The sequence below is a fragment of the Salvelinus alpinus genome, chromosome 7, assembly GCF_045679555.1.
Source record: "Salvelinus alpinus chromosome 7, SLU_Salpinus.1, whole genome shotgun sequence".
In the NCBI taxonomy this organism is placed as follows: Eukaryota; Metazoa; Chordata; class Actinopteri; order Salmoniformes; family Salmonidae; genus Salvelinus; species Salvelinus alpinus.
Genome location: NC_092092.1, coordinates 39,437,945 through 39,455,575, shown reverse-complemented (window position 1 = coordinate 39,455,575; position 17,631 = coordinate 39,437,945). Strand labels below are relative to the sequence as shown.

At 40.0% G+C, this 17,631-nt stretch overlaps 1 protein-coding gene and 1 long non-coding RNA gene across 33 annotated transcripts in view; one reads left to right on the top strand and one right to left on the bottom strand.

Annotated features, from left to right (window-relative positions):
* LOC139580992 (uncharacterized) overlaps positions 1-17,631 on the top strand; it is a 587,892-nt gene that overhangs the window by 112,691 nt on the left and 457,570 nt on the right. The window lies entirely within an intron of this gene.
* Positions 1-17,631, bottom strand: part of LOC139580986 (transcription factor 7-like 2) — a 103,987-nt gene that overhangs the window by 61,091 nt on the left and 25,265 nt on the right. For all 32 annotated transcript variants that reach the window (XM_071410253.1, XM_071410252.1, XM_071410243.1 and 29 more), the window contains exon 4: positions 3,169-3,270. In XM_071410253.1, the coding sequence (XP_071266354.1) occupies positions 3,169-3,270 (102 nt within the window). The remainder of the gene's footprint in view (positions 1-3,168; positions 3,271-17,631) is intronic.

Here is a 17,631-nt window from a genome sequence, read left to right as displayed (position 1 = left end):
ATTAAGCAATTAACATCCCATCATGCTTAGGGTCATGTATAAAAATGCTGGGCAGGTTATTATTATGGCCATTATTTTGGCTACCATGGCTATGCCCCCATAGGATAACAATGCCCCCATCCATAGGGCACGAGTGGTCACTGAATGGTTTGATGAGCATGAGAACGATGTAAACCATATGCCATGGTCGTCTCAGTCAACAGATCTCAATCTTAACACTTATGGGAGATTCTGGAGCGGCACCTGAAACAGCGTTTTCCACCACTATCAACAAAACACCAAATTATGGAATTTCCAGTGGAAGAATGGTGTCGCATCCCTCCAGTAGAGTTCCAGACACTTGTCGAATCTATGCCAAGGTGCATTGAAGTCGTTCTGGCTCGAGGTGTCCCAATGCCCTATTAAGACACTTTATGTTGGCGTTTCCTTTATTTTGTATTTGGCAGTTACCTGTATCTCTATTATGCTTGGGAATACTTTGGAACAGATTTCCATAATTCAAATCACTTGGAGTTGATTTGCTGGTGGTTTTACAGTATTTTATGTCCAACAATAATAATAATATATATTTTAGGAACATATAAACCAGTGGCATTGAAATTTTTTCACCTGGGACCCCATTTTTTCCCGTAAGAATTTCTGGGGACAATTCTTTTTGCAAGAATTTCTCATGACCCCACCCAAATCTAATGACAACCATAAAATACATTTTTACATCAACAAATAAACTTCAATTCATTACATTTTCATCTATTATAAAATAAACCAATGAAAACACTTACTCAATAAAGTGTAATTTTTCTAATTTATATTCCTCAAAAAACATTTGTGTATTGTCCCATAAAATAATCTGTATTGTTAATTTTTTGTCCCCCCCCAACAAATAAAAATAATAAGTAAACATTTGCTCAATAAAATTGTATTTTCAAAGGTATCTTTCTCAAAAACAATATATATTGTCCCATAAAATAATCTGTACTCTTAATTTGTTTGGGGGGGGGGGGGGTCATCACTGCAGTTTCCCCACAACCCCACTAGGAGTTGCGCCCCCCGACTATGAATACCACTGAAAAAGACCATGTTGGTTGGGGGGTGGGGTTTGATTGTGATACGAAGGGCCAAAGTGTTGTTATCTCTGACATTGCCCGAGTCGCCTAAACTGATCTGTCTATCCGTTGTTAACACTGGTACGATGCAAATCAGGGAAACTTCTAATAAAACTCCCCTCAGTTGGAGATAAATGGAGGAGGGCAGGAGGGAGAAGACAATACCAGCTTCATCTCACATTCAATTTGATTACTTACACTAACAGCAAGTGCATTCAGGTGCAGCAACACCTCTCATCTTACCAATCAAACAAATAAATAAATAAACAATGAAGATAGACGTGTTTGCTGGAGTAACAAGATGCTAATGCATTCTGACTATGAAGCATTTTAACTGTAACCGTGTTTTGGATGTCAAACTCCTCCTAAAGCCCTCGGTACGAAGGAGCAATGGAAGATATGAGGTGATAAGTATTTAAAGCCATATGACTCATGGAGGAATAAAAACTGAAGCATTTACCTGCAGCTTAACTGCCTCCTACCAGCTTCATGATTTCAGAGGAAATGGTGTCTCTTAAAATAACCACGCAAGTTGGGCCTCCTGAACTTTACGGTATAAAAATAACACTGGCGTCGCTCTGAGGATAAGGACGGCCTGTCCTACTGAGTTTGCTTGTTGTGTTCGTTAGAGCACTGTCATCGCCATCTCTTTGTCTTAAGCATAACTTTTGACAGGGTTTCTGCTTTAAAAAAACAGACTATTTTAAGCTGTACTTAGCGAAAATAGGCAAAAGACCAAGAGGGCTGGCTTTCCAACTTTCTCTTACTGTTGAACTGGAAACTATTGATGATAGTATTTTTTTATTGTGGCTCATAAAAACTAGCTCTACTTATCAAATACCAACAGTGACTCATGTGGAGACAGTTCCTTAACATCATTTAAGCCACTAATTATTCACATCCTTGTGTAAAACTCATGACCTAAACAAATGTTGACTACACATATTCGCTCCATTGGTCAACACGGGGTCAGCTATGTGGTTAAGTCTAAATCAATCAGACACTCATATGCACAATGGGTCTATAGTGTAGCCTTAACTAAGTGTATGTCCGATATTATTGCATGGAGACCATGTATGAACTTTAACATTGGCGTTCTCAACTATCCTAATTACAACTCTAGAAACAATGCTACCCACCATGCCAATACTGGCTCACTTTTAGTCCTCTTACTAACACCAACTTTTATTCCACACCTTTTTATATTCTTCACTATATACCACCTTTACATTGGCCAAACATGGACAAATCTGTTAATAATAGAGAACTAGCTTTTTAAATATTGACATGGTCCCTATTAGACTATCACTGTCCAGTCACGTAGCCAGCCCGGGCGCAGGGCGGTCATGCTCTTTGGAAAGTGAACAGTGTGGGTTAGTTAACAATGTGGCTATAGCTCCTCCTTCACTGTGCTCATATAGTCAGAAGAGTAAACATTCCTGCTCTGAGGTTGTGGGTCATCTCCATAGGTTTCCTATTAGGTTAAGCTAATTATCCATCTGCAAACTCTACTGTACAGCAAGCACTGGGTTGGGCCTTGTGTCGCCACACACACTGCGTCAGGAGCGGCGTGGCCGTCCAAAGAGCAATGGCCATCTGCCACTTTGGCAACTCCACTACAGCTGCCAGCTTATCCCTTTCACAGAGTGAGCTTTCCCTTACAATTGGCTTTACGCAATCAATACAGTCAATATAATGCTTATAATAGGGTTGGGCTCAATTCAGGCTCAATAAGGCAGTCAACTCAGGAAGTGATTCGAATTTAACATTCAGACATGTTTTCAGTTTATTGAAGTCATTGAAAATAAAAAAATAAAAAATTTCGATTATTGAATTGTAATTTTTGTTTACTTCCTGATTTGACTGCCTTCAATTCGAATTGATCCCAACCCTGGTCTCTAGGTATTTCAGTTAGTCACTGACATCCATTCAACAGATTTTGTGTTGGAAAAAGAGGGTATACAGAGGTATACAATACAGGGTACAGGAGAAGGATTGTATTTCTGTTTAAGGGGCAAAAGGAGGTAGAGAAATGTAAAGGAATAAAGAGGGGGTTACTTACAACAATGTGTGCTGGTGACGGGGACCGGGCATCTTTAAGTGCTTGTCTACTTTGAAGACTTCCATGGTTAACATCTAGCAAGGGCCATTTCATCTGTAGGTACTGTATGGTGAGAAAGAAACAAAATGGACAAAAAAAGAAATACCTGTTACCAATGCAGAATGTTAAATACTAAAACATTAACACAAAGGAATCAACATTCTAAATGTGATCACATAATTTAGAAAGTAAAAACCAACTCAAAAGCAAGCAGATGGGGATCCCAAAGCGGGTGACAACCATGGTGGGTTTTACCTCAAGACATTATGTTTTCGGTGTCATATTAGTCAGAAAAAACTACTACAGTAGATTGAAACCATTTATTACAGATATGTTACATAAACATTAAAAAAGAGAACTACATGTCCTAGCAGTTTGAACGGGATACAGTAGTTGTGTTGTAGGGCATCCATTCAAGAATTAGAACCGTTCCAAATCTTAGGTAAGCTAAATCACTGCTTCTATGCCTGAGAAGGCTACTGTACGTGGATTATGGGTTTAGAATGAGTTGATGCCATAAATGTGACCACTCTGAGATTCCAGGTGACTTAAATGACTTTTATTGGTCAGCCTCATAAAACGGTGCACTGTGGATCCACTGGCCGCTATTATGGGTCTGAATCCACCTAGTGACTGTCCTAGTGAATGATTGACTTGGCTTTATTAGGCCTGAGTGACACATACACAGAGAGCGAGAGAGTGAGAGTGAGAGTGAGAGAGAGAGAGAGAGAGAGAGAGAGAGAGAGAGAGAGAGAGAGAGAGAGCAAGAGCGGGAGTGAAAGAGGGGGAGCGAGAGAGCAGGAGATGGAGAGAGAGAGTGAGAGAGAGAGAGTGAGAGAGAGAGAGCGAGAGACTTACACGAAACATAGACCATTTTCTCATAAATTGGGTAGAGCCCTTTAAATCAGATGATATGCCAATTGCTTTGGCGACATAGTCTACCATATTTCGTTTCCTGACGAGGAAGGAAGGAGGAGTTGCTCTGAATTATGAGCTAAGCCATCAGGGAGAGCAAAGTCTAAACCACTGTAAGACAAACTTTACAGGGGCAAGACCATCATAAAGAAGAAGCCTAGCATCTTAAGTATTGTGACCAATATCTTCCTTGTCAACAGGTCATATTGACAAAAAGTAAATTCAAAGGATTCAAGGATACTCATATAATGCAATAACATTATAATGCAAAGCATAATTTCCCCCCGCTCATTCCACAACCCACAGCTGAATGCTTTCCCTTCTAGACATCTATTTGCTGTGCCTGCCCTTTGCTATAGCTAAAGCTCCCACTCCATTCTGACCCAGTGATCCTAGGGGATGACCCTGCTATCGGCTGTGACATAGTCTCCCTTACGAATGTCAAGGCCACCTAGTCGGAGGGGGTACAGACTGAGGTCACCTCAGCTGCCTGCGCTCACAGAGGGCCCCCAACATTAGTTAAGTTACTGGGGGGTCAACAGGGTGAAACAGACACTTATTGTACAGTGTGAAAAATAGAACTACTAAATATCATGGCAGGGCACACTGTGTAAGACCTTTCCATACCGCTTACTGCAAGAGAGTACATTCAAATAGTTAAGCAAACAATATGTCCAACAGTGACAGTAGTTCCCTGAATTTGCAGGTGGGGCTGTGCACACACTGATGGGAATGCGGACAGTCCAAATATTGAGAGCAAAATACACTGTCACAAAGAACTATAAAACCCTGTACAGTTGATGTACATGTAACATGAACAACAACTAAATATACGCAGGGAGAGCAACAGAAAATGAGCGCAACAAGGTCAGACAGGAAAATAGACTCCAAGACAATAAGACCACATGAAGAGAGGAAAGAGAAAAAGGAGAGTGAAAGAAATAGGGGGTGGCAAGGAAATGGCAAGGAAACAAAACACAAAGCAGATTTAACTTCTTAAGGAAAACAGCCCTAATGTTGGAAACAAACATCATTATGTGTCATCCAGAGTCACATTTATTTACTTATTTATAGCACATACATACATAAGGTTTTTAAAGGACTAAAGAGTTTGGTCTGCTTCGTGTTTTCACTTTTGCCATGGAAAACAATATTACAATACAGGTATCGTCACAGCCCTAGTCATTAGAGTTGGCTAGTAGAAACACAAGAGGGTTACGGACTTGTTTCTTAACCTTGAGACCACAGGCACTGCTCTCTCTAGTCAAGGCTGGCGCATCCGTAAAGTGTGCCACCTCATACCACACTGGGCCCCAAAGGAAAATTCTGACAAGTCAAGTTGGCCTTGTATCTTGGCCTCTGATGCAATCGGAACATCAACCGCTGGGCTAGCTAGGATTCTGGCCAAAGAACTCGTTCAGAGCTAGAATTGGAATGTTGTCATTCCATCTACGTCTGTGTTCCTATCCTTATCCTCTAAATAAAACAATCACAATGGCCCTCCTGCTGCCCCGCTATCCAATGACGACAACTCCTTTCTTGTAGCCTATTCAACTACCTAATCAGAGCAAGTCTCTGTCCTCTAAGTATGGGCCTGTGCTAGAAGAAATCTGTACACTTCTACACTGTGTTGCTGTGTGCATCTGCCTGTCTGTGGTTGTTACTACGTCAGCAAGAGTTTGTGTTTGCGAGCATGTTGCACGTGTGTATTTGTGTGTGTGCTTGTGTGTGTGTCAGGACCTTTCCCGAGACCGTGGCTAAATCAGTGGTAATTAGCGGAGAGTTGACCACGGGGTGCATTGCTGTGGCTTGTGCTGGAGGGAGTTATTGACTCCCGTCCTCTGGCTGGCTCCACAACCACTCATTTATGACCCCCACAAGGCTTTTACTGCAATTGTCTTTGTTTGTGCATCGAAGGGTGGAAAGCACGACTTGTAAAGCTCCAGTGTTGTGGTCTTGTGGTTTTTACAGACCACCCATATTGGGTATTAATTGCCATGAAGGGGGGTGGAGTGTTGAGAGTGATGGTACCACTGTTATCTATGAGGTAACTCAAGACAGCCTATACTGGTGCAAGAGGGGCTGGTGGATGGCAGGTTACGAATTCTGATTCCAGTCATGGGAAGGTCTTATCATAGACTAGACTTGCCAAATTATTGTCCAAGTTGAGCACACAGATGCACACAAATATTCAGACACAACCGCAAGGAGGCCTTCAGTGAGGGGACATCCCTTAAGCCTCTGTCTTGAGGTGGTGGGTGGGGGGTGAAAGGTGACACTCCAGAGTGTGGTGCTGGAGCGGAGAGAGGAAGAGTGCACATGCCCTAACAGGCAGCTCCACTTCAGCCTGCTATTGCAAATGTTCTCACACGCTAATCCCTCCTGTAGGTTTTACAAGCATGCCAAGGAGAACGGAGCCCCGGCGAGTGCCAAGCTTTCCAACCCCACCTCCACCTCCTCCCCATTTACCCTCCTCCTTCCCTCCAACGCCTACTGACGGATGCATCGCCTGGGCTTGAGTAGGCCGTGACCCCTGACCCCTCTCTGCCGCCCGGCTCCTCCTCCTCCCACCCAAAAAAACTCTCCCACTATTAGGGCCCCCTTGGTAACTCAAGAGCCATTCCAATGTGACAAATTGCTCCGGCGTTCCAGGATAACTCTCTCGCCCCCCACCTCTTCTTCCTCCCCTTACCCCCATCCCCCCCATCTCTCGCCCCTAAGAGCCACCCAGAGTACACACTGTGCATCAGGGGCTTCCCCCTCCCCTCCCTCTCGCTCCCCCTCTAACCCTCTGCCCCTCCTCGCCTCGCCGGGCCCCACAATGGGAGCTGAATGACTCAATTGTCTCTGATGAAGTAAAAGACAAGGGAGTCCTCTAAATCCTTACAGAGGGATGAACTCTCCCTCTCTCGCCTGGAGATTTCCCATAGTGACAAGCAAACTGTTAGAAAGGGGGTGAGAGTGAGTGATAGAGGGAAAGAGGGTGGTCTTAAAAAATAGCCCCAAGCCCCCACATTTCACTACCAAGGTCCAACTGCTGGACTGTCTGCTCGCCATATTTGAGTGACTGATGCAAAAGTTCAGCTTGGCATGGTATGAGCTGCTGAATGTGACCCAGACACACTAACTTTCATCACAATGCAAAGAAGCTGAGGCTAACCCAGTGCCATCCGTTATACAGAAGGACACAGCGGGAGACAAGAGTGCATTGTGAGTGCTCACACATCATCCTCACATGTCCACACCATAAGTTGGGTGATAGTACTGAATATTTGATTTGGAATATGAGAGGACTCTTATTTAGAATATATAACAAATAGACTACAAGAACATTTTAACCTGAAATAGTTTGATACATATGTCATTAACACTAGTCTAACGCATAATGTTACTAAAGCACTCCCAAAATGTATTTATTGAAAAATAAGCTAAGCAAATCAAATCCATTAAAATATTCTCATGCACTTTTATTAGCTATAAACTATGTATACTGAGTCAGCTACCCTGAATTCTGGAGGTGGTCAATGCTGTGAAACCTGTTCTTGTTGAAACCCCATCTGACGTGTTTATTACAAGCAACCCGAGCCTCGGCACATACCGGCTTGTTCATATTGTTTTGAATTAACAGCAGAGGCTTTTCCCCAATCAGACAAATAGGGCTCCTAACGTGCCAAAGTGGCTCGGAACACCGGGAATATTCCCAACAGGCCTGCGAGAGAGGATGAAGTGAATCTCGGTCTCAGGCCGAACAGGATCCAGAGGCATTCCTGCCACGTAAACAATGTTAGGGGGAGATCGACGGAAGAGAGAGAAAGCGGGAAAGAGGGGCGAGCAGCTCGGATTTACAGCCAACATATGGAGCCTGGGTCTTGCTCTGGAGACCTCGACAGATCCCCGGCCCATCTGTGGCCGTGTGGGCTGCTGCCTCATAGTGCAGCCATGACACAGCCACCGCCACCCAGACATACAGTAGGAGCAGTGGGCGTGTACCACACACATAAACACACACTTTGACATGTAGGCTACAAGGAGCAACACAAGTGCATTCACACAGTGACACATGCATGTACACATACACAAAAGTATTATTATATATATTTTTTTTAATGGTTCATGCTTTGTAAACAACAGGTTTAGACTAACAGTGAAATGCTTACTTACGGGTTATTTTCCAACAATGCAGAGTTAAAGATAATGATAAAGCTACTTGCATGCACAAAGAGACACGCATGTTCACCACACACACACACACACACACACACACACACACACACACACACACACACACACACACACACACACACACACACACACACACACACACACACACACACACACACACACACACACACACACACACACATGCTCACACACAGGAACACACTGTGGCTAACTGTTCATCATGTCCAATGACACCCTGGGGACAGGGGCCCGGGATCAGAATGACAGCTTGCAGATTACACCAAATCAAACAACACATTTAAAAGAGCTTTATTTGTGTTTGCTGTGCCCAAAACAAGTGAAAGACCCATTTGAAACAGAGTCAATCCCACTATCCCAGTGCCCCAGTGTCAAGTCCTATTGGGGTTGAGTTAGACTAAAGGTCTGAGAAAGAGTATTGTTTAGTTAACTTCATGTTCTTCTAAGGACAGCTGCTACATTCAAATAATACTTGAAAATTATGGGCGAATGTGTTTCCTTCTTGACATTTGTGGGTTCCTTTGTCTAGGCCACAGGTGCAGGGGTTAAACATACACCCAATTGTTGGGGCGGGAACAGTAATTTTCTGTAATTGGGGGGGATAATGCAATCCAGATCCTTTGAAATCCCCCAGGTCAAAAGAGAGACCTTTTCCCAATCTATAGGATACACCACACATTTGAGAAGGAAGAAGAGCGATATAAGCAGGCAGAAAGTGAGGGGAGTAGAGGGAAGAAAGTCCAACCAAAACTGAGAGGTTAGTCGACGAGAGAGGGCTCTTCATGACTGATTTAGTTCTTCTAATACACATTTTATGAGTAAATAAAAAAAGTCTCACCAGCTCTGATAGCCAGAGGCATTTTGCAAGCAGGAAAATAAAAGTGGAATGTGGGAAGGCCTGGGGTTTGTGTGCCCCGGGGCGGGAAAAGGGGTCCGCTGGGCCTGTATTTACTCCAAAGCCAGAACCGTTAGGGGATTCCACAAGGCCCTGACAGCGCGGGGCCGTCGACCCACTCCAACCCCCCCACCCCCCCTTCTCGCGCAAGATAAACTCAACCTGACACTTTTATATGGACGTTTTTTTAGGCCCCCGGTCCCGCCTCCTGCATCCTCTAAACATATTCTACGAACTGTCTGAAAACAACGTGGCCAAAGCCAAGCTGGTTTCAAAAGAGTTTGAGACATTGTACTCTTAAAGATTTTTATTATTATTTTGGAATAGATTATTTTCTTTGTTTTCTAAAAATGTGTCCCTGAACCCTTTCCTTATCTGTCCTGTTCTGGACGTTAACTCTGGTCTCAAACACGGGTTCATGAGATATGTGCAGTCTTGCTCCTACACTGTTTACTTAACAGGTGTGGACAAAATGTGCTATTCAAACACCAGCTGATTTGCTGGAAAGTTTCGAAAGATTGCGCAACACATATTCAACTAAACTAAGGAATGAACAAAAATCAATAACAGCAGTAAAATGCTCCATTTGAAAGACAAAAAGCATCTGAACCAATGAGAAACAAAACTGATTGGCTGTTGGAGCTGGAGTAATCCAATCCCACTTGGAAGAAGAAAGACCAGTCACAGACATACTGGGGCACTCACATCTTCTCCAAGGATGTGACATCACCCCAGACTCCAAATTCTTGGTGGATTTACGGCATACAGACACAGAAAATAAACAGTGTTGTATTTCTCTGACTCCCCCTGTCTCTGCCTCCATGTCATTAAGGGCATCTCTGGGCCTGTCTATAAATAGAGCTGGGAGGCTAAGGACTGCAGGGCCTGCTGTTCCTCCGACAGACCCGGGACACTAATGAACAGCACAGGCATCTTTAACATCAGGACTTCCTGGCTGGCTCTGCTCTCAGGTACTGCTTCGATCTCAGCTTCTGTCTCCAGTTCTCTGACTGTTACTTCTCACGTTTCTCCACCGCTCATCTCTCAATGTCAATGTCTATGTCTGGGCCTCTTCCCAGACATATTCCAGCAAATAGTAAATACACATAATTTGTAAACTGTATGTCGCCTTGGATGAAAGCATCTGCTTGATGACTGTACTATTATTGTTGCAACACTAGTCTACAGAAGCCCAGAGCAGCATAGTGAGTGTGGGCAGTGAGAGAGTGAGATCAGGGCTGAGATGAGAAGTTCAGGTCAGATCCAAGTCCTGCTGCCCGGTGGATTCTCGTACATACTGACCTACTTAGCGGCTACGTGAGCTCAGCAAGCTAGCACAGCAGGTGTGTCTGAGCCCCTTATGCAAGGAGCTCGCTCTGTGGTAGGAAAGGTTTGGGTAATAGGTGCACATTGTGTGTACATGCTTGCCTTTGTTTAGGAGAAGTGGTAATATTAAAAGTATAAAATAAGAAGTTGAAGGTTGAGACAGAGCCCTGGAACCTCTACTTGCAGCCACCTTGAGCAGGTTGATGATGATGATGATGATGATTGGCTTTGTGATGTTGGACAAAATATAATAGAGACAGTAGATCTAGCTGGTCTGTCATAATGTAATAGAGCCAGTAGATCTAGCTGGTCTGTCATAATATAATAGAAACAGTAGATCTAGCTGGTCTGTCATAATATAATAGAGACAGTAGATCTAGCTGGTCTGTCATAATATAATAGAGACAGTAGATCTAGCTGGTCTGTCATAATATAATAGAGACAGTAGATCTAGCTGGTCTGTCATAATATAATAGATACTGTAGATCTAGCTGGTCTGTCATAATATAATAGAGACATTAGATCTAGCTGGTCTGTCATAATATAATAGAGACAGTAGATCTAGCTGGTCTGTCATAATATAATAGAGACAGTAGATCTAGCTGGTCTGTCATAATATAATAGAGACAGGAGATCTAGCTGGTCTGTCATAATATAATAGAGACAGTAGATCTAGCTGGTCTGTCATAATATAATAGAGACAGTAGATCTAGCTGGTCTGTCATAATACAATAGAGACAGTAGATCTAGCTGGTCTGTCATAATATAATAGAGACATTAGATCTAGCTGGTCTGTCATAATGTAATAGAGACAGTAGATCTAGCTGGTCTGTCATAATATAATAGAGACAGTAGATCTAGCTGGTCTGTCATAATATAATAGAGACAGTAGATCTAGCTGGTCTGTCATAATATAATAGAGACAGTAGATCTAGCTGGCCTGTCAAAATATAATAGATACTGTAGATCTAGCTGGTCTGTCATAATATAATAGAGACAGTAGATCTAGCTGGTCTGTCATAATATAATAGAGACATTAGATCTAGCTGGTCTGTCATAATGTAATAGAGACATTAGATCTAGCTGGTCTGTCATAATATAATAGAGACATTAGATCTAGCTGGTCTGTCATAATGTAATCGAGACATTAGATCTAGCTGGTCTGTCATAATATAATAGAGACAGTAGATCTAGCTGGCCTGTCATAATATAATAGAGACATTAGATCTAGCTGGTCTGTCATAATATAATAGAGACATTAGATCTAGCTGGTCTGTCATAATATAATAGAGACAGTAGATCTAGCTGGCCTGTCATAATATAATAGAGACAGTAGATCTAGCTGGTCTGTCATAATATAATAGAGACAGTTTATCTAGCTGGTCTGTCATAATATAATAGAGACAGTAGATCTAGCTGGTCTGTCATAATATAATAGAGACATTAGATCTAGCTGGTCTGTCATAATATAATAGAGACATTAGATCTAGCTGGTCTGTCATAATATAATAGAGACAGTAGATCTAGCTGGTCTGTCATAATATAATAGAGACAGTAGATCTAGCTGGTCTGTCATAATAAAATAGAGACAGTAGATCTAGCTGGTCTGTCATAATATAATAGAGACAGTAGATCTAGCTGGTCTGTCATAATATAATAGAGACATTAGATCTAGCTGGTCTGTCATAATATAATAGAGACAGTAGATCTAGCTGGTCTGTCATAATATAATAGAGACAGTAGATCTAGCTGGTCTGTCATAATATAATAGAGACAGTAGATCTAGCTGGTCTGTCATAATATAATAGAGACATTAGATCTAGCTGGTCTGTCATAATGTAATAGAGACAGTATATCTACCTGGTCTGTCATAATATAATAGAGACAGTAGATCTAGCTGGTCTGTCATAATGTAATAGAGACAGTAGATCTAGCTGGTCTGTCATAATATAATAGAGACAGTAGATCTAGCTGGTCTGTCATAATATAATAGAGACATTAGATCTAGCTGGTCTGTCATAATGTAATAGAGACAGTATATCTACCTGGTCTGTCATAATATAATAGAGACAGTAGATCTAGCTGGTCTGTCATAATGTAATAGAGACAGTAGATCTAGCTGGTCTGTCATAATATAATAGATACTGTAGATCTAGCTGGTCTGTCATAATATAATAGAGACAGTAGATCTAGCTGGTCTGTCATAATATAATAGAGACAGTAGATCTAGCTGGTCTGTCAAAATGTAATAGAGACAGTAGATCTAGCTGGTCTGTCATAATATTATAGAGACAGTAGATCTAGCTGGTCTGTCATAATATAATAGAGACATTAGATCTAGCTGGTCTGTCATAATATAATAGAGACAGTAGATCTAGCTGGTCTGTCATTATATAATAGAGACATTAGATCTAGCTTGTCTGTCATAATATAATAGAGACATTCGATCTAGCTGATCTGTCATTATATAATAGAGACAGTATATCTAGCTGGTCTGTCATAACATAATTGAGACATTCGATCTAGCTGGTCTGTCATAATATAATAGATACTGTAGATCTAGCTGGTCTGTCATAATATAATAGAGACAGTAGATCTAGCTGGTCTGTCATATTATAATATAGACAGTATATCTAGCTGGTCTTTCATAATATAATAGAGACAGTAGATCTAGCTGGTCTGTCATAATATAATATATACTGTAGATCTAGATGGTCTGTCATAATATAATAGAGACATTAGATATAGCTGGTCTGTCATAATATAATAGAGACACTAGATCTAGCTGGCCTGTCATAATATAATAGAGACAGTAGATCTAGCTGGTCTGTCATAATATAATAGAGACATTAGATCTAGCTGGTCTGTCATAATATAATAGAGACAGTAGATATAGCTGGCCTGTCATAATATAAAAGAGACAGTAGATCTAGCTGGTCTGTCATAATATAATAGAGACAGTATATCTAGCTGGTCTGTCATAATATAATAGAGACAGTATATCTAGCTGGTCTGTCATAATATAATAGAGACAGTAGATCTAGCTGGTCAGTCATAATATAATAGATACTGTAGATCTAGCTGGTCTGTCATAATATAATAGAGGCAGTAGATCTAGCTGGTCTGTCATTATATAATAGAGACAGTAGATCTAGCTGGTCTGTCATAATATAATAGAGACATTAGATCTAGCTGGTCTGTCATAATGTAATAGAGACATTAGATCTAGCTGATCTGTCATAATATAATAGAGACATTAGATCTAGCTGATCTGTCATAATATAATAGAGACAGTAGATCTAGCTGGTCTGTCATAATATAATAGAGACAGTAGATCTAGCTGGTCTGTCATAATATAATAGAGACAGTAGATCTTGCTGGTCTGTCATAATATAATAGATACTGTAGATCTAGCTGTTCTGTCATAATATAATAGAGACAGTAGATCTAGCTGGTCTGTCATAATATAATAGAGACAGTAGATCTAGCTGATCTGTCATAATATAATCGAGACATTAGATCTAGCTGGTCTGTCATAATATAATAGATACTGTAGATCTATCTGGTCTGTCATAATATAATAGATACTGTAGATCTATCTGGTCTGTCATAATATAAGAGACAGTATATCTATCTGGTCTTTCATAATATAATAGAGACAGTATATCTAGCTGGTCTGTCAAAATATAATAGATACTGTAGATCTAGATGGTCTGTCATAAAATAATAGAGACAGAAGATCTAGCTGGTCTGTCATAATATAATAGAGACATTAGATCTAGCTGGTCTGTCATAATGTAATCGTGACATTAGATCTAGCTGGTCTGTCATAATATAATAGAGACAGTAGATCTAGCTGGCCTGTCATAATATAATAGATACAGTAGATCTAGCTGGTCTGTCATAATATAATAGAGACATTAGATCTAGCTGGTCTGTCATAATATAATAGAGACAGTAGATCTAGCTGGCCTGTCATAATATAAAAGAGACAGTAAATCTAGCTGGTCTGTCATAATATAATAGAGACAGTATATCTAGCTGGTCTGTCATAATATAATAGATACTGTAGATCGAGCTGGTCTGTCATAATATAATAGATACTGTAGATCGAGCTGGTCTGTCATAATATAATAGAGACAGTAGATCCAGCTGGTCTGTCATTATATAATAGAGACAGTATATCTAGCTGGTCTGTCATAATATAATAGAGACATTAGATCTAGCTGGTCTGTCATAATGTAATAGAGACAGTAGATCTACCTGGTCTGTCATAATATAATAGAGACAGTAGATCTAGCTGGTCTGTCATAATGTAATAGAGACAGTAGATCTTGCTGGTCTGTCATATTATAATAGATACTGTAGATCTATCTGGTCTGTCATAATATAATAGAGACAGTAGATCTAGCTGGTCTGTCATAATATAATAGAGACAGTAGATCTTGCTGGTCTGTCAAAATATAATAGAGACAGTAGATCTAGCTGGTCTGTCATAATATTTTAGAGACAGTAGATCTAGCTGGTCTGTCATAATATAATAGATACTGTAGATCTAGATGGTCTGTCATAATATAATAGAGACAGTAGATCTAGCTGGTCTGTCATAATATGATAGAGACAGTATATCTAGCTGGTCTGTCATAATATAATAGAGACAGTAGATCTAGCTGGTCTGTCATAATATAATAGAGACAGTATATCTAGCTGGTCTGTCATAATATAATAGAGACAGTAGATCTTGCTGGTCTGTCATAATATAATAGATACTGTAGATCGAGCTGGTCTGTCATAATACAATAGAGACAGTATATCTAGCTGGTCTGTCAAAATATAATAGAGACATTAGATCTAGCTGGTCTGTCATAATGTAATAGAGACAGTAGATCTAGCTGGTCTGTCATAATATAATAGAGACAGTAGATCTAGCTGGTCTGTCATAATGTAATAGAGACAGTAGATCTAGCTGGTCTGTCATAATATAATAGAGACAGTAGATCTAGCTGGCCTGTCTTAATATAATAGATACTGTAGATCTATCTGGTCTGTCGTAATATAATAGAGACATTAGATCTAGCTGGTCTGTCATAATGTAATAGTGACATTAGATCTAGCTGGTCTGTCATAATATAATAGAGACAGTAGATCTAGCTGGCCTGTCATAATATAATAGAGACAGTAGATCTAGCTGGTCTGTCATAATATAATAGAGACATTAGATCTAGCTGGTCTGTCATAATATAATAGAGACAGTAGATCTAGCTGGCCTGTCATAATATAAAAGAGACAGTAAATCTAGCTGGTCTGTCATAATATAATAGAGACAGTTTATCTAGCTGGTCTGTCATAATATAATAGAGACAGTATCTAGCTGGTCTGTCATAATATAATAGATACTGTAGATCTAGCTGGTCTGTCATTATATAATAGAGACAGTAGATCTAGCTGGTCTGTCATAATATAATAGAGACATTAGATCTAGCTGGTCTGTCATAATAAAATAGAGACAGTATATCTAGCTGGTCTGTCATAATATAATAGAGACAGTATATCTAGCTGGTCTGTCATAATATAATAGATACTGTAGATCGAGCTGGTCTGTCATAATATAATAGATACTGTAGATCGAGCTGGTCTGTCATAATATAATAGAGACAGTAGATCCAGCTGGTCTGTCATTATATAATAGAGACAGTATATCTAGCTGGTCTGTCATAATATAATAGAGACATTAGATCTAGCTGGTCTGTCATAATATAATAGATACTGTAGATCTAGATGGTCTGTCATAAAATAATAGAGACAGAAGATCTAGCTGGTCTGTCATAATATAATAGAGACATTAGATCTAGCTGGTCTGTCATAATGTAATCGTGACATTAGATCTAGCTGGTCTGTCATAATATAATAGAGACAGTAGATCTAGCTGGCCTGTCATCATATAATAGAGACAGTAGATCTAGCTGGTCTGTCATAATATAATAGAGACAGTTTATCTAGCTGGTCTGTCATAATATAATAGAGACAGTATATCTAGCTGGTCTGTCATAATATAATAGAGACAGTAGATCTAGCTGGTCTGTCATAATATAATAGATACTGTAGATCTAGCTGGTCTGTCATTATATAATAGAGACAGTAGATCTAGCTGGTCTGTCATAATATAATAGAGACATTAGATCTAGCTGGTCTGTCATAATAAAATAGAGACAGTATATCTAGCTGGTCTGGCATAATATAATAGAGACAGTATATCTAGCTGGTCTGTCATAATATAATAGATACTGTAGATTGAGCTGGTCTGTCATAATATAATAGATACTGTAGATCGAGCTGGTCTGTCATAATATAATAGAGACAGTAGATCTAGCTGGTCTGTCATTATATAATAGAGACAGTATATCTAGCTGGTGTCATAATATAATAGAGACTGTCATAATATAATAGAGACAGTAGATCTAGCTGGTCTGTCATAATGTAATAGAGACAGTAGATCTTGCTGGTCTGTCATATTATAATAGATACTGTAGATCTATCTGGTCTGTCATAATATAATAGAGACAGTAGATCTAGCTGGTCTGTCATAATATAATAGAGACAGTAGATCTTGCTGGTCTGTCAAAATATAATAGAGACAGTAGATCTAGCTGGTCTGTCATAATATTTTAGAGACAGTAGATCTAGCTGGTCTGTCATAATATAATAGATACTGTAGATCTAGCTGGTCTGTCATAATGTAATAGAGACATTAGATCTAGCTGGTCTGTCATAATATAATAGAGACATTAGATCTAGCGGGTCTGTCATAATGTAATAGAGACATTAGATCTAGCTGGTCTGTCATAATATAATAGAGACATTAGATCTAGCTGGTCTGTCATAATATAATAGAGACATTAGATCTAGCTGGTCTGTCATAATATAATAGAGACATTAGATCTAGCTGGTCTGTCATAATATAATAGAGACAGTAGATCTAGCTGGCCTGTCATAATATAAAAGAGAAAGTAGATCTAGCTGGTCTGTCATAATATAATAGAGACAGTATATCTAGCCTGTCTGTCATAATATAATAGAGACATTATATC